Genomic DNA, 24,240 nt, shown 5'->3' with positions numbered 1-24,240 from the left:
GTAAATCAGCCCTGGCTGTCAAGCCGCTGATGAGTCTCTGCCCTGTACAAAGCCTGTGCAGCTTTTCCACCAGGCTGTTGTATCCCTCTTCCTCCCTCCCTCCCTCCCTCCCTCCCTCCTTGTTTCCTCTCCTCCTCCACATTCAGTGCTCCCTCTTGCGCGCACGGCGAGCATCAGCATCAGCAGCATCAGCAGCAGCAAAGGCTCCAGCGCTTCTCTGATGCATCATCGCGGATGAGCATCCCAGTCCCATAGGCTGTCAGGGAAGACTCTCGACATCTCTCCGTACAGGACCTCTGCGGTCAAGCCTTTCTACCATCAACACACGTGCGTGTTTTTAGTCTTGTTTTTTCGTATCTCTATTTTTTTTTTGCTGTCTCGAATTCAGTCAGTCTATGCGTCGCGTTTGGCAGGGATGCCCGCAGTTGACATCTTTTGGCTGGGAATTTACTTCGGAGGTGATTTCGCATCCGCAACATCTGTCAGCGAGTGATTGATTCGTGTCCACTCTGTTGGAGATAATCTCAGTGTTTTTCTGCGCTTTCCCCGGGACATCCTTGTGCTTCTAAGAATAGTGGTTCAAATTAAAGGTGAACAGGAAGAGAGGGCTGGCTGTTTGACTGGACATCGAGTGGAGGACGGACACCCAAACCCAGTAGCTCTCCCTCTGCAGCGTCCTTGGAATATTTTCACACAGGAACTGTTAGGGAATAGAAATATTTTCACAGTCTGCAGTCCTCAGCGTAAGAGAAGTTTGCCCATTGCAGGGGGCTGTTGCGGCTGTCGTGTCTGCACTATTTTGCTGTACGATTTCCTCGGCGCACGGGCGTCTGAGAATCCCGGAGGAGCCCGACTTTGCGATGCCAAAACAGTGAGAGTGCGGCGGGCTCTCTTTTGGTCACCCTGCGCGGTAGCATGGCTCCAGCCCGGAGGGACTGCAGTGGCTGGGAGATGCTCCTCCCGACGGGATGCCTGCTCCTCTCTGTTTTGCTGTTTCACCCTGCGCTGGCCAAGGTGTGCAACGACCGCACCAAACACGGACAGGACAACAGCTGGTTCACCAGGGACGGGAAAAACTTGCCCATCATGGTTCTCATGCCCATGAACAAGTCAGCCCCAATGAGCGGCATCAGCCGCGGGATCCAGCCCGCGGTGGAACTGGCCATCCAGCACATAAATGAGTCCGGGAAGTACTCCTTCTCACTCATCACCGAAATCTTCGACACCGAGGTAAACAGACATATTGCAGTAAGCTGGTGCTGACTGGTTCAGGCGTGTTATTAAACAGAGACGGAGTGTGTGCGGCTCGTGTGTGCGTGTGTGCACGTGTCTTTATGCGCGTGCCATTGCCCCGCAGCGCTCCACACTGCGTGTGTGCGTCCAAGGGGAAACGCTGGGGTCCGTTCTGTTCGGCGTCTGCACACACCGACCGACCGACCAGCTTGTTTCCACTGCAGCAAAAGTAAAGCGCCGTCACCTTTCCCCCCCCCTCGAATGACAGCGCGGTCGGTGATAGTGTCTGTTTTTCATGTTTCATCCATTAACGAGCGCTGATCGTTGATGGTGCATTTTAACGCGTCAGAAGACACTGCATCACTCGGGCAGTTTCCCTTCATTGAAGGCTTTTCAGTGGTTACCGCATTCTCAAGATGAAGCGGATTGACCAAGATGTCTGATCATTCAAATGTCACTCATTGTCGTTACTTGGATGACTTTTTTGATTTAAACACTTCACTTAGGTCTTTTTTTACTTGTCACTTTATAAGGCGTGTGTATGACTGAAGCTGGATTCCTGCTCTGATGATTTTCAGTCACGAATTCAGTGAATCCATTTTTTATTTATTTTTAAAAAAAAACAGGAGTTGGTTCTCCTGAAGATGGCGGTAATTGGATATAGGAACTATTGTGACTCCTTGCAAGAACTGGATCTCACATCATTCTTGATTCTCCTGATTTAGATCTGTTGATGTGGTAACAGTAACAATAATTAAAGGCTTTCACTCCTGCTGAAGTTATCCTGAGATCCAGTCATAGTTAAATCTCTGTAAGCTTTGACAATGTGGGGGTGCTCTCCATATTATTACACTTTATTCAACAGTATGAATTACATGGTGTTGACTTGCACTTACATGGATACATTTAACAGTGTAATTATAATCTGTTTAAATGTGTCATGGTAATTCCTGCCCCTTGAGCCTTTAAGTGTAGTCATTATTGTGGTTTGTTCAGTGAAGCAGTCAGAATACTGTACGTGCACAGGTGTGTCGGTGTGAAAGAGCACCCAAATCGCCTATTGACAGAGGTAAGCCCTCACTGGCAGGTTGTGCTCAGACCATGAGATTAATATGGGAACTCATGAGACCAGTGTTATTCGATGACTTGGTGGTAAAAGGCTAAACACTGTTAAACTCTATTGGCACCGACGATCCCATCGTATTTGATATTTGTTTTGTTTACAGGCCAGCTGATAATCCAAGATGAGATTTTTAAATGTCTCAAATGAAATAATTTTGTGGATGCAATAAAGTAAAGCAACAGAATAATGCTATGCTATATGTGGAGTATATAAAGAAGCAGCCGGAAATGTGATTTCAAGAAATGAGAAACACACATACACTCACAGCTTCCCTACATGCCAAACGCTTATGTCAGAAAACAATACATGCATCAGTGCGTTCATTGCAGCTAGCAGCAGGCCAAGTGTGTGCCTGTGTGCTGTTTGTATGTGTGTGTATGTGTGGGCACTGGGATTTAGCCTAGCAGATGTAAGTAATCAGTCCCTGAGCAGAGGCTCTTTATCCCTTTATCCCCTGTCGGTGGAGCCATGGGTAGATGGAGCAGGCCCAGTCCATTCCCCGGTGGTGTCGAGCTCGGTGGTGGTGCTGACGAAGGGGATGGTTAACACTGGAGGGCTGTCCCATTGTAAAAAGGCCCGGGAGCTGACACTGTGCTGCTAAGATGAGGCACTTGGAGGTTAGAGGACTGAAGCAGTGGTTACTGCAAGTAAAACAGTTCTCCTGGTGTGGACTGAGATAATTGCTGAATGCACTTAAGCTCTAAAACCAGAGTATTGCAGGTGGAAAAGAAAAAAAAAAGGTGGTTTATATCAACTGGAGGGCTTAGTGAAGGAGCCAGAGTTGGTCCTCCATGGCAGCTCTAGATGTGTGAGTGTGGGTTTTAGAGTAGCTGAGCACTGATACTGTAACTCTGCAGGCTTAAAGGATGAAAGCTTTGGAGAGGATGGGAAGCAGTGCAGGAGGATGGACGGGACCGCTTGGGCAGCGAGCACATTTTTGGGCTAAGATATGCAAGAATACAGGTTTACAGGCTGTGTGACAGGACTTTGACGGGGGCTACGCCCGAGAACTCAACAGTGGTAGGCTAAGTTTTTGAAATGATTGCCACCTTGTGATAGGGCTAATCAGTAGACATGAATGTAACGATCATGAATCACTAGTTACGCAACACTGGGACTGAACTCTTTCAAAATGTGTTTAATATTGACAGTATTTTCTAACTCTGGTGTCAAATCCAAATAAATGCTTCCATACTGATGGGTGGTTCGTTTAGCATGGCTCACCACCTTTATTTTGCATTAACAAACAGAACGGCACTTTTGTCACACAGCGACAGTGCAGTTTACAGACACCTCTCAGAGAAGGAGGCGCAGCCTTTCGCACGTATGTGCTGTGAATTTTGCAATTCGGTAAGAACATCGCGGCTTGAATAATTCATCTCGGCCGGCATTTGAACAGTTGTTTGAACTGTGAATGAAAAGTGACAGCCTGACCACCCATGCATCCTCTGGGATCCAACACCTTTTGTTGTCAGTTGTAGAATGGAGACGTTACTTTTGATGCCATGTGATAACATAAGACATGAGAAAAAAGGAAGGATATGGTGATATACTGTTTGATGCCCTTTCTCAAGTGTGATCGTTTCAAAATGGGCGAGATTAATAAACACAGGGTATCACCCACCCCCCCCCCCCCCCCCCCCCCCCACCCCCTTAAGTGATGGTGTAACTGATAAAATTGTGTTGCTGCATTGGCTCTCGGGGCTTCTTCCTCCTCTCTTTTGTTACTGGCTGGTGAATCTGGGGACCTGTAGGCAAGCACAATCTGGGGTCTGGGTGTATACAGAGGCAGAGGAGCTGCATTTCAAGGTGTTATGGACATTTTGTACTTACTGCTTACACCAAATATTTGTGTATTTTGAGTTATACTGTGTGTATAGAGTTTGACTGATATGGCTTTTTCTATGGCCGATGCAGCCGATTGACAAAATGTGATTTCAAAATAGATTTTTAGCAGAAATGTTTGGCTGTTTTTTTTTTTTCAGCTGAGAAAATAATAAACAAATAATACACAAAATGGCTTACCTTTTGTAACTATGTGTATTAAATAACACTTAGGGCATTTCTCTCCAATTCAAGTGGTATGTCTGCACTGTCATGAACTAAATATTAAATGCATGGAACAGGCAATCAGAGAACTAAACTTTGTAAAATCCAGTTTTTAATGAAAAAAAAAAGTTTAAGTGACAGCAGCATTTGTAAAGATTCTGAAACAGAATTTATAATCAACAGATTAATTAAGTAATAAACGGCTGATCTAATTAAATGATGATTTAGTTTTTAAGAATTTGTGTTTAGAAAGGTGATCATTTTAATACCATTTTGATTTCAGCGAATCAATTCGTTATTTGTCATTTTGTTTTGTATTTATTTGTTTCTTTCGTTTTTGGTTGTTCGGTCATAACCTCCATGGCAGATTGTCTCTTCAGAGGCAACAGGCAATTTGATATCAACTCTTGGAAACTTTCCATCTAAGATCAATTTGACAAGAGAAGTCCTCATTTCTTGGAAGAAACCTCGATTGAATGTATTTTAAGTGACTCTTTGCTATCATGTATCCTGTATTCTTAGCAGTCCGAAGAGCGAACACATGTATTGTAAAGGAAAATCAATACGACCGCAAAGACACAGAGTCTACAGTCCGAGATGTGGATCTTGCCCATGTACAGTGCACCAGATACAGCGTGCATATGGTATTTATAGTATTTGCAACACCATGAACCTCCTGAGACTATGTTAGCAGTGACCTATGTTCAGGTACTGCACATAGAGACATATGTAAAGTGTAAACCGTTTTCCCAGCTGTCTTTAGAGGACTAGATGCAACATGTCACATTTGTGCCATCCTGAAAACCACACGTTCACCGGGAAAAGAGCTTTCCCCTCTTGAGTGTACGTAAAATATTCTGTCAGTTTGTCAGAAGAAAATGTGAAAATGCATTACTATAATGGAGGTTATGATGCTGTTGAGCATAGGTCCTGAGTTCAGGGGAGCTGGTTCAGCGCTCTTGGCCTTTTTTAGGGTTGTTTCAGCAATAAATCATATGTCTGCAGTGTAAGTCGTTCACAGATTGGTTCAAATTGAGGGTCATATTACCTGTCGTTTTCTAGGAGACGGTGACTATTCAGGGATAATAGAGAAAAGCAGCCTATGACAGCCTGGGTACTCTAGAGGCATACAGAAAGTGCTGAGTGTGGCCACGTCCACTGACCTGACACAGATAGTGGGGATCAATGTACAGCAGCCCTTCTTGCAGAACGGACAGGATCTCAGGGGAGAATGGGAGAGAGGCAAGTGAGAGAGAGCTAGAGATGTGTAGGGTTATTAGATGGAGATTCTGAAATAGGATTATACCATCCTCTGTGCAGGAAGAGGAAATGGCCAGTCTTTTAATTCTTATTGGATCATAAAGTAATGCCATTTGCGTTGCTTCTCTTTGGCTACAAATTTTAATGGTCATGCGAGGGGGGGAAAAAAAGCAATTACACCATGCACAAAGTATGATCATTAGATCAGTTACAGGCTCCCAAAATGTTAAAAAAGAAATGTTGTGAAGCTCTGTGTTCATATCATAATTCGTTTTTTTTTGTCTGATTGACTCCAAATTAAAGGGACATGGGCTATTTAATAAAGCTACTATATGAGCATTAACTGCTGACCTTTTGTCTGAGTCTGGCTTCCAGTGGCCTGGAGGGCTCGAGCACAATAACTAGAAATGTGAACTTTCTTGATAAAAAGACTGTTGTTTGCCCTGAAGCTGACTTTACAACGATAGCCGGACACAAGCACATACACAGTTTAATAGAGCGTCACACGAAACAGAGCATTATCTCCTAACCCTAACCATAACCACTTAATGACTAAGTCTAACTTTAACCTAACCACAAGGACCAGCTTTTGGTCTCTATGAGGACTACTGGTCCTGACAGGTCCAGTAGGTCCTACAGCGGTAACAATTACAAGTACACGCTCACACAAATAGACACAATTAGCACATGCAGTCATGCACTCCCACATATGGTCAAGGCTTTTTTTCACTTGGATCCCTGCAGCACTGCCTGAGGTCATGACAGTGTTGTCAGCTGAGTACTGAAACACAACGTTGTTCAGCACCAACAGATATAGTCGTCTTATCATCACAGTGCTTTATTGCACAGTTAGTTGAACAGGTATGTTTTCAGCTATTTAAAATCTTATTTTTATGAATGACAAAAAAAATGGAGACAGTAGATTTCTCAACGCATTCTCACTACTGTCATATTCAAAACTTGTCATTCCTTGTGCCCATGTTTTTCTCACCATGCTCAAAACCCACTGAAGAAAATCTTGAGAAAACCGAAATAAGTTGGTCTGCTCCACTTCTCTGGTACATTACTCCACCACACAGCAGCATCTTCTTTCTAACATGTTAACCACACAATGCTTTATTTGATCTAATATTGTTATTCCCGGCATAAAGCTCAATAGGCGAGTTCAAGTGTGACAAACACAAATTAGCCTATGGCCTCCTCCACACAACAACCTTGCATTTGCCTGCAGTAGATTACAATGTGTTTGACTGAATCTCATTCTTTGTGCAAGTATATTGCTAATTGGACAGAGAACGAGTGTGTTAGGATTTGTCTCCCGTCTGTGGAGTCGCCCTGCAGGGCCTGATGTACCAGTCAAGTCAAGGACTAATCACATGAGAGAGGCAATGGCTGAATTCACTCTCAAAAGCACCTGTAGTGAGTCCCATTGGTTGCTTGCGAAGCAGTTAAAATATGTGTTTGTCCACAAGTGCTGCTGGAAGTTGAGAAAGGATGAAAAATAGTCTGTACCCTTGATGTGTGAGTGGAGTACTTATGCAAGTATATTAGTCACTGGCTGCTGAATGTGATTCTTCAAGATGGAACCAATCACCCCACAGTGATGTTGTTGAGAATCAGACAATTACTCTGGAGCCTCCTGCTAAAATTCAACTCGGCAGAATAATGACGTTAAGGGTGTCGCTGTCATCACTGTAATTAATCTGTAGCAGTCTAATTAAGCTATTTGTTATTGAACCAAATAACAAACTGTAAGGTGCCCTGTTTCCTAGCCTGCACATATTCCTAATGTGATCCACGGCCTGTACTGTGGTCAACACCATTGTTTAGGTGGTGTTACATGAATAACAACCTAGTATGAGCACTGTATACTTAAGTGTCAGTAAATGAAAGGGTAGGTAATAGTGATAATAATTGGTTCTTCAAGAGTTGAAAGATACATTGATTTGTAATCAACTACTAAATTCATCAACAGCTATTTTTATAGTTGATTAATCTGTGTTTTTTTTTTTTAAATGAAAACACTTCTTGTGATTTCATCTTCTTAAATGTTATCATTTCTGAATAATTTCTGATTTCCTTGCTCCTCTACGTCTTATGGACAAAACCAGACATATGAGCATTTGATTGAAGTTTTTGGATAGACCAAAAGAATGAATCGCTTCATTGAGGAAAATAAGCAATAGAATAATCAGTAATGAAAATGAAAAATGAAATGGTTGCATCCCTAATATTAATGACGGCTTGACGCCATACATTTTAGGAATGACCATCAAGGTAATGAGGCTGTCTCGATTTTATTTTGATTTTATGGCCCTTTCTGCTCCTTTTTTCGAAAATAACTTTCAATTTTGATATCTGGCAGTTATCCAACTGTTTAGGAATTTTGCCTGTGTTTGGTTGTCGTACCTGGAACGATTGATCCAGTATAAATCCTGCATATGTTGCTTAATTACAACCAGACATCGCACTGGTGCATTTAAAGCTGTAATGAATTCAGCTTATGATAATCAAAAAGGGTTCAAATGAATATGTCACTGTCATATTTGAATCTTCATTTCTTGGCACTGTCCTATTGTGTTTTCCCAGCAGATACTTTAATGAGAAATCTGTTGGCATGCCACCCCTCCGCACACATCCTTTTCTTTCATTCTTTTCTGTGCTGTTTTTCGAGGACAATGACTCCAGAAGGTGGTGGCCCTGGCATCTGGCCGCTATTAAGATTAAACAAACGGTTACTCTCAGATTCACATGGCTGTACTGAGGCGCAGAGGAAGGCACAGCCATTGGGAAATCACCCAGGAGATGGAAACAGGGTGGAAGGACGGAAGAAGAGGTGGGGGATGCAGAAAAGTGGTAACTCAAGGCTGACGAGAGATAGCAAAGAGGTGGAAAGATGAGACATGGAAGGTGAGGCAAAGTAACTGCAGGATGTAAATCACTTAAAATGCAGCTTCAGCTTTTAGGAAATGATAGACAAAATAGGGTTAGCTGGGATGAGGAGGAAAAATCTACCATCTTTATTCACTGCTGCTGAGAATGCTGTCAAGATGGCTGCTACCACATTGAGTGCAAAAATGAAGTCGGTCTGTCTGGCTGCTACTGCTGCTGGTGCTGCTGCTATAAAGCTGCTGCTGATCCACAGCCAAGACATTTGCACAGACAATTAACACAGATAATGTTTATGCACTGCTATAGCTCTGCTTTTCTCATTCTAACTTCAAAATGTGGTTAAAAAGTCTCCCAGGATTCTTGATTTGGCGGGCGAATGGTTTCGTAATGATACACAGTATGTGATGTTGTAGTTTGTTTACTGAACTCACCTCTGCAGACACGATACATGAGGATATGTGTTTGTGTGCTTATGGTTACCAACCCCAGGAGAGGTGTCCTGCTGCTGCATGTCTGTAGAATTTCCATCACTGAAAGGCTGCACATACAAAATCTATATGAGGGAGAGGGACGGGCAAATCGGAGAGGCAGGTTGAATGTGAGAGACTGTAAAATGAGTTGCATCTCCTCAAATGTTGTTTGACTTTTAAGACTTAAGCTTAACAGGATCTGACAAGGATGTTAATATTTCACAGGGCTGTTTTAAAGGACGTCTTCTCTGCTTCTCAGTACCTTCTTTGTCAGCCAGTATTACGGCTTAATCGTTCAAATTTTACCCCCCATCACTCCATCACTCCATCACTGTCTGCTCCTCTCACTCTACCGCACACAAACACCATATTTGCACACACACATTCACAGGCACAGCATTCACCTCTGAGCCTCGCTGTCCCTTTCCCGTGAGTGGACAGGAATGAAAGGATTATTGTGGAGAGGGTGTGGCATTGTCATTAGTGATTGGAAAAATAGTGCATGTTCCTGTCTGGCGCTCTCAAGGGAGCCCAGCACAGAGCAATAAGCAGAGAGAGTCTGTCCTTGTCAGTGCTGTAATTACATTAAAGCTCATGTAATTCTTGGCCAAAAAAAGAGGAGCCAGCCATTGTCTGCTTCTTTAGAAGGTGTGAGTGTGTGTGTGTGTGTATGTGTCATGGGTTGTGTATAAGTGTGATAACTTATAAAGAGATAATGACTGGTGCTTGCATGGTTCCACACATATTGTACGGTATGTGTTGGACTCGGAGGGTTGGTGACTCAGTGGGTCTGTGTGTGCACTTGTGCATTTGCGTGATAATGGCTGCATGCAATGTGTTTGATGATAGCATGAGTGCACCCAGTGCCCATGGGTGAATGGCAGTTAACATTTGCTCCCAGGGGGCACGTTGGCTGTCATGGCCACAGCTGCATTGTGTGGCGACTCCAGCATGTGCCACGGATGAATAATGACATTTCCGTGTTTGTCTCCATGACATGTACCTACATGTTCAATCTTGCCACAAAGTGATCAATCTCCACACTCCAGCTACGTGTAAATTCAATAGCCTGACCCATGTTACTGTCTGATATTGGATTCTCACAGATTAGTTATATAGGATTTCTAATATGCTCCAAAATTATTGCTTAGAAAAAAAAAACCCAGAACATAATATGGAAGAAAATTAGAGCTGCCTTCGGAGTCAATGTGCTGTTTACTTAGTGGGTGTCTGCTGCTTCAGTCCATCCTCTCCACTCGGTGAAGTTGTCTGTGATGGGTAATTGTAATTTACTAACCGAGCCACTCTCCAGCCAGGTGAAATGTTTTAGCTCGACACATACCGTAGCAGTAACCAGTCATTAGTGGAGCCACTAATGACTGGTTTTTCCCTCTTCAGAGTAATTAAAGAATACCCTAATTTCTTAGCAATTAGACAAACATTGATCTATCTATAGTTTGGGCTGAGCGACACGGCTGAAAATGTGCATTTCAATTTCAATAATTGTCACAATAAATGTCAGATCATGTCTTTATTGATTAAAAATGTCAGACAACTGGTTAAACAGAAATATTTTATACAAATTTGAGCTAAAACATTCAAGCCAGTATGTCTTAATATATATTACATTGCCTACATTGAAATTTATATCTCGATGTACTGTATGTTACTGAATTATTTCCAGCCCCATTTATAATGCATTTCAATGATGAAGTGAGAGCCAATTTAATATTTACACGGCAGTTTTGTAATACAGTGATGTATAAATGATTGACTCACTTTCTTTTTTTTTGGGGCTCTACCTTTTGTCTTCCGTGCTTTGATGATTTGCTTTCCTGGCTATCATAGCAGGTCATTGTCGCCGCTGTTCCTCAGGACCGAAGGAGTGCTCACACAGTTCCAGTCACACTGATAAGGACTTTTATGGAGCACAGCCCCTCTCATTTATTATTTTGTCGAAGTAGGCTGCTGAATTTAATACATTAAAGCTTCTTTGAGCAATAGTCACGCTTTTGTGCTCATCTAGCTGGAGGGAATCAAAGTGTCAGTTCGAGTTTTGCAGGGTGTCTGCCATTCAGAGTTTGTTTTGTCAAACATCTGGTGTGTGTTTTCTACAATTTTCCTGCTTTATCTGACTGTATGTTAAAGGATGATCCGAAAGTGGTATCTACTGCGATTCGTTGCGGGTAGCGTGCCTCGGCCTACATCCCTGTGGTATGCTGCAGCTTTTTTGCTACAGCAGTCTCTGGACACATATCAGACCTTTGTCCATTAGTGGCTTCCTCTCCCCCATCAGTGATTGCTGGGGCCTGTTCGCAGAAAGCAGTTGGTGAGCCCATTGTGTGCCAAGAGCGATAAAGGCAGACAGTGGAACCACAGATGTAACCTACACACAAATACACGCGCACACACTCCTTGCTACACTCCCTAAGTGCCCATACACAGTAGTGGTATACACATCTGTCATGCCCATCCAGAGCAGGCAATCATGCCACATGCGAGCACAAAAGCCTGTGCAATGATGATAAGAGATCATTTGCAACCAAGCTCTGTCTGCTGAGGCTGAGTCCTAATCTTTCACGCATGTGTGTGTGTATGTGTGTTTTCATAGTTGGATAATGAGATAGCAAAACAGATTAAATTGTGCTTTCTTATGTTGTATCAGGGGAACTATGTTTTGTGAGTGTAAAATAAAACTAAATAGTAACATGCAGGCAAACAGAGCCCATTAAAACACAAAACCTCACAACCTCACACCATTTTTCACAGATGTGGCCACATGTGTAAATGTTGGTCTACATGTTGTGATGAAGTAGTTTCTCTTTGGTGAACGTGTCTCTAAACAAACTGCGTTAGAGACTGCAGAGGTAAATGTGGCTGCAAAGAGTAGTTCGTGTTACAGGAGCATGTGTCAGACTGCTGCTGATAAATGGGGTGGGGTCCTGATTGGACAGACCTGTGGCTGCCTGTCTGACTAATGAAGTACTGTAAGGCAGGAGGCTTTTATTGGCTTCTTTATGCGGAAAGGACACTTATGACTTGGCCCACTGTCAAGTCAATTTCTATGTGTATGTGCACACTTAGACGTGTATGTAATAACATACTCATACACAGGGTCTGGGTTTCCTTGAAGAGCTGTTGTGTCTCTTGATAATTACTCCCAGGTGAACCAGAGGCTGCGTTTTTTCGATGACCAGGCAACAAACTGCTGGATCACACTCAATGGTAAATGGTCTGTTCAAAACGTAAGTAGGTAGGAACAGGATTTGCAGGGGATGGTGTTTGTTGAAGTTTTATTTTCAATTAAATTAACAATCCTGGTTTATTGTGTGTGTGATTGGAAGTTGAGCTGCATTGTCATTCTCCAAAATCTTTGTCTTCTTCAGTGATCCTGTTTGCGCCAGTCGCAAAACACAGTGATGGTGTGTTCCATTATTTGTACCTTGGCCTTACATTGGCCATCAGTCTGCAGCCATTTCATCACATTTACATCACATGACATGTGTCGCAACAAACATGACATTTAGAAAACTTTCAATGCAGTTGATATGTTCATCAGTGACTGACGGGATATATTATAAGTGTAATCTTATAATCCTTATTTCGGACAACCTTATCTGGTGATAACACTATTTACATGATTAGATGCCCCTTCTTGCATGCTTATTTCTCGCTTCTGTCCAAATACACAAGTGTTTTCCTGAAAATTGCTCTTCTCTTCATGTTGCCCCTCTATGTGTGGATTTATTTCATGGATAAAAATGGGCTGAAGAGTTGAATAGTTTATTCTTGCACTTGGGGAACATCCAAGAACAGCTGATGCCACCCCCCCCAAAAAAATGGAGCTTATTGACAGTATAAATCCAACTGCACCTGTCAGTGATCACTTACATGCCATGTCATGTCAGTTCAAAAATGTAATATTTTGACTGGAATTCATTGACCATTTACCATAATGTGGCGTTTCATGGGCTCAATGGGAGACTCTGATTACTGGGGTTTTTGACCACTTATGACAAGAGATACTGTCATCAGTCAGTCATCATCTACCGCTTTATCCTCAACCAGAGGGTCGCGGGGGGTGCTGTGCCAATCTCAGCTACATCGGGCGATAGGCGGGGTACACCCTGGACAGTTCGCCAGTCCATCGCAGGGCCACACACAGATAGAGACAAACAACCATTCACTCTCACACACACTCCTATGGTCAATTTGGAGTGTCCAATTTACCTATCCCCACATTGCATGTTTTTGGACTGTGGGAGGAAGCCGGAGTACCCGGAGAGAACCCACGCACACACGGGGAGAACATGCAAACTCCATGCAGACAGGCCCTTGTCCCAACCGGGGCTCAAACCCGGGTCTTCTCGCTGCAAGGCGAGAGTGCTAACCACTACACCACCGTGTGGCCCAAGAGATACTGGTCTGTGGTTTATTAAACCCTTCCTTTATGTTTGAAATTCTAAGGTAAAAGATGCTCTAGGGACTGAATGTCACCAGCCCTACTCAGCCACGCCAAGATGGTGCAGTACAGTTTGTCTTTAAAATGGAAGCCATGTTTATGTGGAGACCCCCATTATAGAGTAGGGCACAAATGTCCCATCCATGTATAATTCCTGATTTTTTTTTTACTGTCGTGGTTATTGAGCTTTTGCAAGTTTTTATTGCCTCAGTTGTCTGTGATTGATGTGCCCAATGAACAGGGAATGCGGGTCGGGCTGATGACACCCCAAGCTGTGAGAAGGAACTATGCCTTTAACGGTAATTCAATAAAAAGCAGTTGGATAGTGAGTGAGATTTCATTATCCCACGTAAAGCAGATAATTCCAAGGGCCATCTGGGTGGATGGAGGACATAACTCCTTAGGCGTGTTCATATCAACCTTTGTATTCACATAGACAGAGCTATCACAACCCTGCACTGATATAATTGTCGACAAGCTGCCTGTTGGCCAGTGTGGTGTTATGGCTAGCTGTTTTTTTTCATGGAAAGGACTTTTAAAAGGACATTATTTTTTTGATGTTGCTTTGATTGTGAAAACTTTGCAACCATTAAGCATCTGCCAAACAAAACCAAATGCTAATTTTAAACGTCCTCTCCCTGCCAGGGATTTCAGTTGTATTTGAAAGGCAAAACAAATTCATGTCCACACTGAGCTACAGCCCTTGTTTCACTAATTACTGACTTTATTATTATTCTAGTGGAACATAAGCAATTAGCATAGTGATTTAAACTATAAGGAATTCCTCTGAGGGAATAACAGGGAAAAACATTAATGAGGCTAAAATGTATGCCATTGTAATATAACTGTTGGTGCAATTGCTTTTACACTTTTCAACCTTGGCTGACAAATGTGTAAAGGGCACTGTGGAAATAAACTACTGTCTAATGTATGTAAATTGTGGGGAGAAGGGACATAAATTAGAGTTGGCAATGCGCACACACTCCGTATTTATTCATGAGGTTGGTTAACTTGTTAATTGTTTGCACTGGAGAAATTTGTCACGGACGCTGGTGACTGAATCAACGAAAACGCAGCGAATGACAAGGACGCTCATGAATCTGTCCCGCGTAACGTTGTGGGGCGTGCGGGTGCGATCGCACAACCTCTCGCACACACACACGCAAAGGTATGCGGACATGGATGGATGAGTGTGCTTTCGTGTGTTCAGAGGCATCTTGTGATCTTAAAAAAGGAACAACACGCACAGTCGCGGGGTTGAATGCATGAATATTTAAAGGTGGCACACTAAACAATTCTTCGGCACTGACCTGTTGCTGCGTGTAGTTTTATTGAATAAGAGAGTGTGCCTCAGATTTACTAGATCACTGCTTTCAAGATGTATGAATAAGAATTATACATGGTCCCAGGCGGTTGTTGGTAGCCCCCCTCTACATAAATATTATCTGTGTGCTGCTGCTCTCTGCTCTGTTGACTTGCTCTAGCACACAGGGGAGCTTCTATTGATTTCTGGGAAGCCTTCATGTCGGTTTCTTCAACTCTCTGACATCACATTTTCAGGAATGGGCCTTCCATCTTTCTCATTGTGTGCAACATCCCATCTTTGCCTGCTTTGAGTGTCTCTTTTAAGAATGGAGTGGTTTGGCTTCCTTGGTGGATTTTCGTGTTATTGTCTTAAGTCCAGTTAATAATTTATGCATGGAGTGTTATGCAAAGCAGTTAAATTGTGAAAAAGAAAACCCCATATAAAATCACTTTGGCTTCAGCATTATTTAAAATGCCACTGTAATAAATTATGGCGTGCACTTGCTCCTCTAACCCACTCACACTGTCAGTGGTGTTGCATCAATGGGGGAATCAGTGTTAGCTCAGATTTTCCTCAAGGCAGAAAGTGTGACAACGATGGCAAGGGTACCGTGGGGTCATGACCATTCTCCTCTCTTTGACAGAGGGCAAATATAAATATCAGCAGTGTCTGAAAAAGGAAGGTCTGCTGGTCGGATGTTACACATAATAAGCTGTGGCAGATGGGAAAAAAGGCAGAGCAAGTAACAATTTGTGGAGGCAAAGCGGAGAGGAAGAAAGATGTAATAATACTAGGCGAAAGAGCATGGAAATGACAAAATCAGGATTTTAGAATACCAATGTCATGGGTTCAGTAAATATACTCTTGATGAGGTATTTCGACTTGTTACCAGAAAAAGACAGAAACACAGTGTTCAAGCTGCAGTAAATTCCATGACATTTTGGTACAGTACATTTTTTGCAAACATCTTTTGAGAAAAATCCTGTGGAACTACCCTGATCCCGTGTTGTTGTAACCTTTTGATTTTTAAAATTTTTTTAATCTGATGCTGACTCTTAATTAGTCACGCTTGGCACCAAATGTCAAAATTCAGATGTAGTGTTGTAAAAAAAACATAAATGAGCAAATCAAGATCGCATTTTTGAAACTGAACTGCATAATTTATGAAATAATCCTAACCATATTTCTCAGAATACTGTGGAGCCACTACTCTCCAATCTGGAAAGTATTAGGAAAAGGGTTTTGGCCGCAGAGTCTTGTCAAAGCTTACTCCCGCCACGACAAAAGCAGAACAAGAATGTTGTTGGTTCATATTTAATTCATTTATTCATGATGGTAATTGAAATATTAACGCAGCTGGTTAGACGCTGAAGACCGAGTGTCTTCAGTGATCAAATTGCACTCGGCTCACCAAGGAAATTATGTTTTATTTACACATGGGTTCCATTCGTCACATCATAATCCCCATGTTTAATAGAAGTGTGTCTCGGACAGGTCCCTGGACGGTTTATTACTTATATGCAAATCATTTGTTTATGATACACATTTGTCCCGTGTGCTAATTACCAACAGACCAAAAGTAAATGGAGTAAGAGGGGGGAGTGGCTCAGGTACAAGTGTAGTAATGTAATGGATACACCCCTCCTTAATGATGTGAGAGTGGTGCAAGGAACAACATTTTTGTACCTGTGATCTGTACAGACATAGCTTAGGCCTCCGAGACACGTGACATTATGTTCATGCTCTACACTTGCTGTGTTCATGCCTGTGTCACTATATGCGTCTTAATTGCCCTGATATGCATCCATGTCTGTCGTATGTGTAGGTGTGTGCATGCCTCCCGGATAGTCATTTGGGGTTGCAGACTGGGGAGCGAACAGGAACGTGACAAGTGTGCCGAGCTTGTTGCGGGGAGTCAGTCAGGGGGAGCTGGGAGGCCATGTGCCGCTACTGTCACATGTCACGCTCGGCACGGTAGCAGGGCAAGCGACAGGCGGGCGAGGAAAACACCACCCACCAAGAACCGTGGGGGTGGGGGAGCAGGATTGCTGCAGTGCTCGCGCTTCTTCCTCAGGCTTTATCAAAGAGAAAAAAATGAAACGCAGAGAGATGGATCTGCCACTAACAATCAACACATTCTGTTTGCGCGTGTGCCGCGCAGAGAAAGGATACGATAACTTACACGGACGACGGAGTGTTTACTCAAAATGTAATTTAAAAAGTGAATGATTTTATTTTTTGTTGTATTGAATTAGTTATTTACAGAATCTGATGTATCTGTAGGTATCTCCTCAGATGAAAATAGTCTGAGGCCATGTGCACTGTTGAACAGGCTTTTGTTGATTACCTCATTGGTATTGGGCCTCATCCATCATTTCCCTCAATCATGACCTCAATCATGACTCACTCGTGAAGAACAGTCACTCACATACCATGAATGCTGCCTTATCCAGGCTTCATATTTCACTTTAAGGATGGCAAGTTGATATGCAGCATTTGGTTTGTGCCAGATGGATCATTAAGCATTCAAGCCACAGTCCTTTAAGTGCCATTTGGAAAACTGGAGTAGCTTCTCTCCAGCTATTTTACTAAAAAGGTGGGTTAAATGGAGCATGTTTTCTTTCCTCCAGGAGCAGGTTATGCAGAGGAAACCTGGAACTATTACAGTGGTCAATGGATTCTCATGTCCCCTGAGGAATATTTAAGGGACAGACTGGTGATATTACCATTAGATCCAATGAAAAGATGAAAACAACATTGATTTTACAAACACAATTTGCTTCACATCCCTTTGTTGTTGTAAAAAAACAATTAAAAACACATCATGAGCCGTGCAGTTGCACTTGGCTTTGTGAAATTATAGATTGTTTCATGCCAGTCCCACATACACCGTCTTTCTAATGCAGAGAATTGTCACCAGATGTGTATTAATCTGGCGCTGAATTCTACCCCAGCAAATTGTTTTATTGTTATTGTACTCTTGTTTAAAATGAGAAGAAATACAGTGTTTAACTAAGCTGATCCAAGAGCTACTGAGAAAGATAAATACTTCAGCTCAGTTAAATCTATAGTCGACCTTGGTGATAATTCAGCAACCTTTTTCCCCGTTGCAATCATGAGAGGTTGTATTTCAGTATTAAGCAATTTGAATTAATATTTTCAAGCACATTTTAATTCTCTACATTGGAGTGCAGTTTTATCAGGTTACTCTTTTCACATTATGTATGAAAATAATGTTTTCCTCTTGGGAGAATACTAAAGTGTTGGGGGGCCATTTTGACAGGTGCATGCACTTCTAATTATGTCCAGTCTCATTTAGATCAAGAGACATTTCAAGTATGATCAAAGGAAAACAAATACACAGGCCTCGTGTGTCACAGAAAAGGAGGAATACATTCAGGTTGGAAATGCTTTGCTTTTGCATTTCAGACTCAGTCGGGAATTTTAAGCAACCGAGCATTTGGCAGGGTTAGGGAAAGAACAATTCCGACCGCATAAATCTGTTTGTCCAAAAAACATTTGCCTTTTTTTTTAAAGACGCAGACTTAGCACACATCTCACCCATTAGCCTTCCTGCCTGCTGTTTGATCCTCAAGGCAACCAACAGTCCACACCCCCACACTTGTATTACTACATCCCCAGTTCCCCCCTTTAAATTTTTCCCCCCTACCCCATCACTTCTTCTCCTCACCCTGTACTTGGTTGTGATGGATGTCTGCTGTGTGCGGCGTACAGCTGCCTGGAGGAAATATTCTGTCACACATCATCATAATTTGCCCAAGGACGCTGTTGTTTAAGCCCGAGACCCCGGTGCTGTCATGTCCCCAGATTATTGTGTAACAGATTGATTAAACCTCAAGTGGAAGCAACCCTTTATGTCACGGTGGCGGATTGCTACCTTTCTCTGGGGTGTCATTTTGTGAATATTTGTTGCTCCGTCACTCTGCGTGCATTCAACCTGTTGCGCTATCGATTAACACACCCACAAAATCGATGTCTTAAAAGGTCATGTGTCTTTTATTCACACGTGCCACAGCGAGATGGGGTAACACCATTAGTATGTTTTCTCCAGCTGATGGTTTTATGTGGTGACGAGTGGATTGTGAAGAATCTATGTAAACCGTGCATTACTTATTGAACTATGTATGAAAAACCGTCACAAATCCAAAAGTGATTAATATTTTAAACCATGTATCACATCTTTAGACACACACACACACACACACACACTGTGAGGGCCTTTGTTGTTGCCTGAAGAAACAACACAACTTGTTTATAAACATAGGTTTAGGTTTATAAATGAACAAAACCTCCCTTCATTGAATTTAACTACATTTGTGAATAAATATACATACATTCTGAGTCAAAAATGAGTTAGTCAGTACTGATTATGGATACAATATTTGTTTTTACACTGAAAAACAATCATACTGCATCTAAAATATTTAAAAATGTGACATTTTAATCATCTTGCAGACACTAAGGATGATGTGTTGCACATGTGTGTGTGTGGGGAAAAAAAGGAGAAACAGATTTATTGGATTTAATCTGCTTCTGACTTTCTCTGAACACAATATTCAAATGTTTGTCAAAGTCCGAGAGAGAGTCACTCTGTCTAATCTGTTGATTTAGCTTTTGGCAAGATTAAGGGTTATAGTTTAGGGTGAAGGAGGGAGTGAGAGAGAATAGCTGTGGTGAGATGAGAAGACAGAAAGGAGGGAAAGAGATGACAAGGCACAGGGGGGGAGTGGTGGCAAAGCAGGGATGATTAGGAGAGATGGAAAAAGAGAGAATTGAGCAGAAGAACTGAGAATCTACACAAATATATTGTTCCGGTTTTGATTGTTTGGTACAATCCCTGAGATCTGTGAGTTTATCTGCAGCTATTTAGGTCAAGGTGTTGGTAGTAGTTTGGAGGTGGTCTTAATATTGTGACCTCTTACATTGAAGCTGGGGACCTTACACTGTGCTGTCTTTCACACAGTGTAGGTATGACTTCATTCTATAGGCTAAAACTGCTACGTATCTTGCCTTAACCAGCAGCTTTATACATACAGAGGTGCAGTAGTTTGCAGTAAAGGTTAGCAACAGGCGGTGTATTTCAATCATGATTTTTTTTTTCTTCTTCTTTCTTTTCTGTTAATTGGACACGTTTTGCCGCAGCAGGGTGGAGGTGGAATTAGAGCCAGTCCCACATGCAAATCTGTTCGAAATGTTGTCGTTCTGAATGATCAGAACAAAAAGAAGGATGAGTCACACTTTCACCCGGTTGTGCCACTCAAGAAGCTAATGTCACGTCCCACTATATGCCGAGGAAAAGCACCTCTGTTTTCATCCTCCTCAGCTACATGTTCATCTCAAGGCTCGTTATTATGGTGAGCTGTAACTGGTGATGGATTTCACTTTAGTTAGTTATAGTTGTTGATTATAGCAATAGGTTTTTCCCCAGTCCATTTCTTATTCTTTTAGTTCAGGGACCTTTTACTGCGTTTACATGTACACAGAGTGATAAACTACTCAATTTTTCATGGCGGTCAGAGGGACTTTCTTCACACAAACTTGACATTAAAGGATATTCCCAGGGGTTTCTCCCTCTGGGTTGTGTAGAGCTATAAGAACCTGCAGTCTAGGGCCCCCCCCCCCAACTCCTCACTTACAGGCCTATTTGTCTTGCCTGGTCAAGCCTATTCATTTAGTTCCCAACTGCCACAAGTACAGTAGTGGTACAGTTTATTTATAGCTCCGATTCAAAGCTCAGTCTTCTGCTTGGCCAGCAGTGCTTTTGTGCAGTACAGAGTAAATATAGCATCTCTTCTGTTTCGCCCCCTCGCCTCTTTACATCATTTGCTCTTTCTTTACTGTAATCTTGACTCTGCCTCACAGGTACGCTTGCCCATGTGTGTTGCATGCACATATGTACACACTGATATCTAATTGGGCTTTCCTGTTATATTTCCTGTCAAATATAATCGTATATGCACACAATGTCAGCGGCTCCACGTGCTTTCACTTGACTTCTTTCATCTAAACCTATGTGTGGGTTTAAAGAAACATACAATGTATGTTCTCTCTGAATGCAGTGTGCTGGATGTGCAAATTGTGTCACACATGAGAACATGAATAATGCAAATCTGTAAGTTTTTCTCCTCTATCTCTCTCTCCCTCTCTCTCTCTCTCTCTCTCCAACATGGCTATTTGAAGTATGGTTAATATGAAGTGTATTAACCTGCAGGGCTGAGACAGAAATGCTCTAATGAGCTTGGATTGCTACTAAAGTGTGTATTTGTGTGTGTCTCTGCAATCAAATCGGTGTGTGTTTGTGTATGGAAGGCAGTAGATTTATTTTCTCCCTCAGTGCTTTGGCGTTGCAGTTAGCAGTATGACACAGAAGTGGGTTTCTCCCGTACTTTAGTCCCAAGTTTCATTAACTCAGTCAGTATCCCATAGTTAAGAAGACAAAGAGAGAAACAATGGTGGGGAAAAAAAACTAATAGGTTTCCTCAGGAGAATAAAAAGAGTACAAATAAAGATAGAGAGAAAGAGTTTAGAAGCACATGCACCTGAACCCAGCTGGAGGGTCCTTTTTCCTGGCAGCTGAGACTATAGTTAAAGCATGCACACACACACACACACACACACACACACACACACACACACACACACACACACACACACACACAATCACTATCACAATCTGCCACAAACACCCTCAAACTCTTAACACCTACACACACACACACACAGTGCCAATGCTACTCAAACCTCTAACAAACCGGGCCCCGTTCCACACCATTGGCTAAAAAGATGGGGAACGCAGCTGACACTTCTGCCGAGGAGATGAAGAGCAAACACAGCCAGCTCCCCCTCCTCCTCTCTGCTTGCAAGTGCTGCTTGCAAGTGCTGCTGCTGCTGCTGCAGCTTTTATAGCCCAGGCTCCTTCTGCAAGCCATTTAACATTTCATAGCTGTAATGCTTGGTCCTCTCCTGGGCTGAGAGTCGCGGCACTGGTTTATTCATCAGACCTGACCAACTCGGCTGCAACAGGACAGACAGACAGACGGAGAAAAAGAGATTTTGAGTTTGCAAGGTGTTAGTGATTATCGTAATGACTATTGGAGGCACAAAACCAGTTTGTTTGTTTGTTTTGGTATGAATAGAAAAGAGAGGAAGACAATCTTGGTTTGTCGTGGTATTAAAAATACTTTTTATTTTTGTTCTGCAGTCAGACGCTGTGTGGAAGTGCTGCATCTCACGTGCTTTTCCTGCATCACTCATCTGTTTTTAGCTCTTCTTATTTGAATGACAGTGTGTTCATCTTCCCCATCACCTTCTCAATATGTCTCCCTCTTTTTCACAGCTTTCTTTTTCGGCTCTCTAATTAAGGCTCCCTGGTTCCTCCTCTTCTGCACTAGTTGTTTTTTCCCACCTCACTGCCTCCTCTGTCTAGAGAAGTATGGGGGACTAGTGTTTTCTCATTGAGTTAGCAGGGGAACTGTAGAGCACAACATTCTAATATCTGCCCAGATGCCCATTAGTCCAGCAGCTTGGCCCAACTGATGGGAACACATATCAGAGGGCAGACAGTACAAGTCCCCACTGGCTCTACCTGATCAAGCGTCCTGTTGCAGTGTCGTATTGGGGCAGTCAGTTGGTTGTGACGAAGTCACAAAAAGACTGCTCCAGAGGGGGTTACAAAGATGTGGGAAATGTTTTTCTGTGCAGATTGTTAGCTTTACAGATGGCTGACGGAGCACCCATCCTAAAAAAGTCATGGCGCTCATTAGAGCTGTCTCTAGCATTGAAGACAAAATACATTTAATGGATATCCATTCCTGCAGAATACATTTAGTGTTGTGATTTTCAGTTTTAATTGTTTCAAAAATGTCTTGACATGTATCGAGCGTGCTTTCCTTTCTCCTTCTCGTAATTATGACGTTTATTTTCCGTAGAATTCAATGTGTGCACTTGTGACGACGGAGAGATGGAGGGCAGGAAGCGAGGGATTGAGAGAGTGGTAGCAAAGATCAGTGGGAGTTGGCAGGGTGAAAGGAAGTCAGCAGGGACCTGCAGAGCTGAGTGATTCACCACCAAAATGAGTAAATCACATTCACATATTCACGTGTCCACACAGACAAGCTACCACACGCACGCAGATGTACCAACCGAGACGGACGCTGGTTACGTTTTGAGTATGTCAGGATGCATCACTGTGAGAAATGTGTCCGTAAGAGTGAGGTCTCATGTTTACTTATAGATGTTTTTGACTGAAAGCAAAAGAGGGGGCAACATCTCCATCTTCCGCCCCTGTGAAATTTCATGCATGTGTGGAGAAAAGCCTTTTTGTTATTAGTCAGTCTGTGTATGTTTCCCATTTTCAAAATCCCAAGGCCATTCTGCCATAATTACAAGACAACATCTGGAATAGAGACCAATCAGTCATTAGTCTGTGCTGTAATCCAGAGTGTTCAGTGTAATGTAAACACTGTTCTCCTACTTCTCATCCACGAGAATGTAGAATTGACATCAGTCACCTGACTTTTAATGACATCTGATGAAAGTAATCACAACCAAACACACCTGCTACATATACTGTAGGTGTAAGGGTTTTTGCATGTCATGCAGAAGGAGTCACAGAGGCTTCTCCTGTATACATACATGCTTAAATGGACACATTTTTTAAATGGACGTGTTTCTGTGTGTATGCCTGTATGGCCTGACATAATGAAGCAAGCATCTCATTGCACTTTCCCCTGACTAAGGTGCAGTCATAACGCCTGACACACAAAACCACACACAGAATGGCTTCTTGCCATTTAGTTAAGCATCCAATACAGTGCTGATGTAATGATTTTCCATCTTAGGTCTGCTCTGCCACCATGATCAGAAGGACAGACGGTAACACTTGTATGCTGCATGTATCCAAATGCACCATCATCAGTCCCTTTCCCGGCACAATGACTATACTGTGTTAGACGGCATCTCCCAGCATTCCCATGTTGTGTGCATGGTGGTTAGGTCAGATATACTGTGCAGAAATGCCTGAGGGTGACTTCACTCTTCATTGAGACCAGCCCTGGTGACACTACTGAACAGTGAAGGAGGAAAAAGAAATACAAAGAAAACCTAGTGGACCAGAAATGGAGCTTGTGTGCTGTGTTAGAGGCCCATGTGCATTGTCTGAGTGTCTAATAATAATTAAATGAGTCACATTAACATAGAAAATGGAAACACAAATGCACACATAGAGAGAGAGACTCAAAATGTGTGATTACTTAGTTTATACAGTAATACAAAATGGCATCAGGAGAAGCAGTGTCATTCCATTTCTGTATCTTTATGTTAATTTACTACGTAATAGCTAAAGCATTTGTCTGGACTGCATATTGCACATTTTGTTTTCTTCAGTTAGACCGATATCATGATGTATCGCTACATGATTGTCTTG

The 24,240-nt window shown here is 42.6% G+C and overlaps 1 protein-coding gene across 2 annotated transcripts in view; it reads left to right on the top strand.

The window, feature by feature from the left end:
* Window positions 1-24,240, top strand: part of gabbr2 (gamma-aminobutyric acid (GABA) B receptor, 2) — a 161,581-nt gene that overhangs the window by 8,653 nt on the left and 128,688 nt on the right. The window contains exon 1 of one of the 2 annotated variants that reach the window (XM_058619698.1): window positions 161-1,230. The exons of the other annotated variant lie outside the window; for it this stretch is intronic. Within the exon in view, the coding sequence (XP_058475681.1) occupies window positions 916-1,230 (315 nt within the window). The 5' untranslated portion in view covers window positions 161-915. Of the gene's footprint in view, window positions 1-160; window positions 1,231-24,240 lie in introns of those variants that run through there. 2 annotated transcript variants of the gene reach the window in all.

The sequence above is a fragment of the Solea solea genome, chromosome 20, assembly GCF_958295425.1.
Source record: "Solea solea chromosome 20, fSolSol10.1, whole genome shotgun sequence".
NCBI lineage: Eukaryota > Metazoa > Chordata > Actinopteri > Pleuronectiformes > Soleidae > Solea > Solea solea.
Note: the sequence above shows the minus strand (reverse complement) of the source record. Positions and strands in the feature narration are given on the sequence as shown.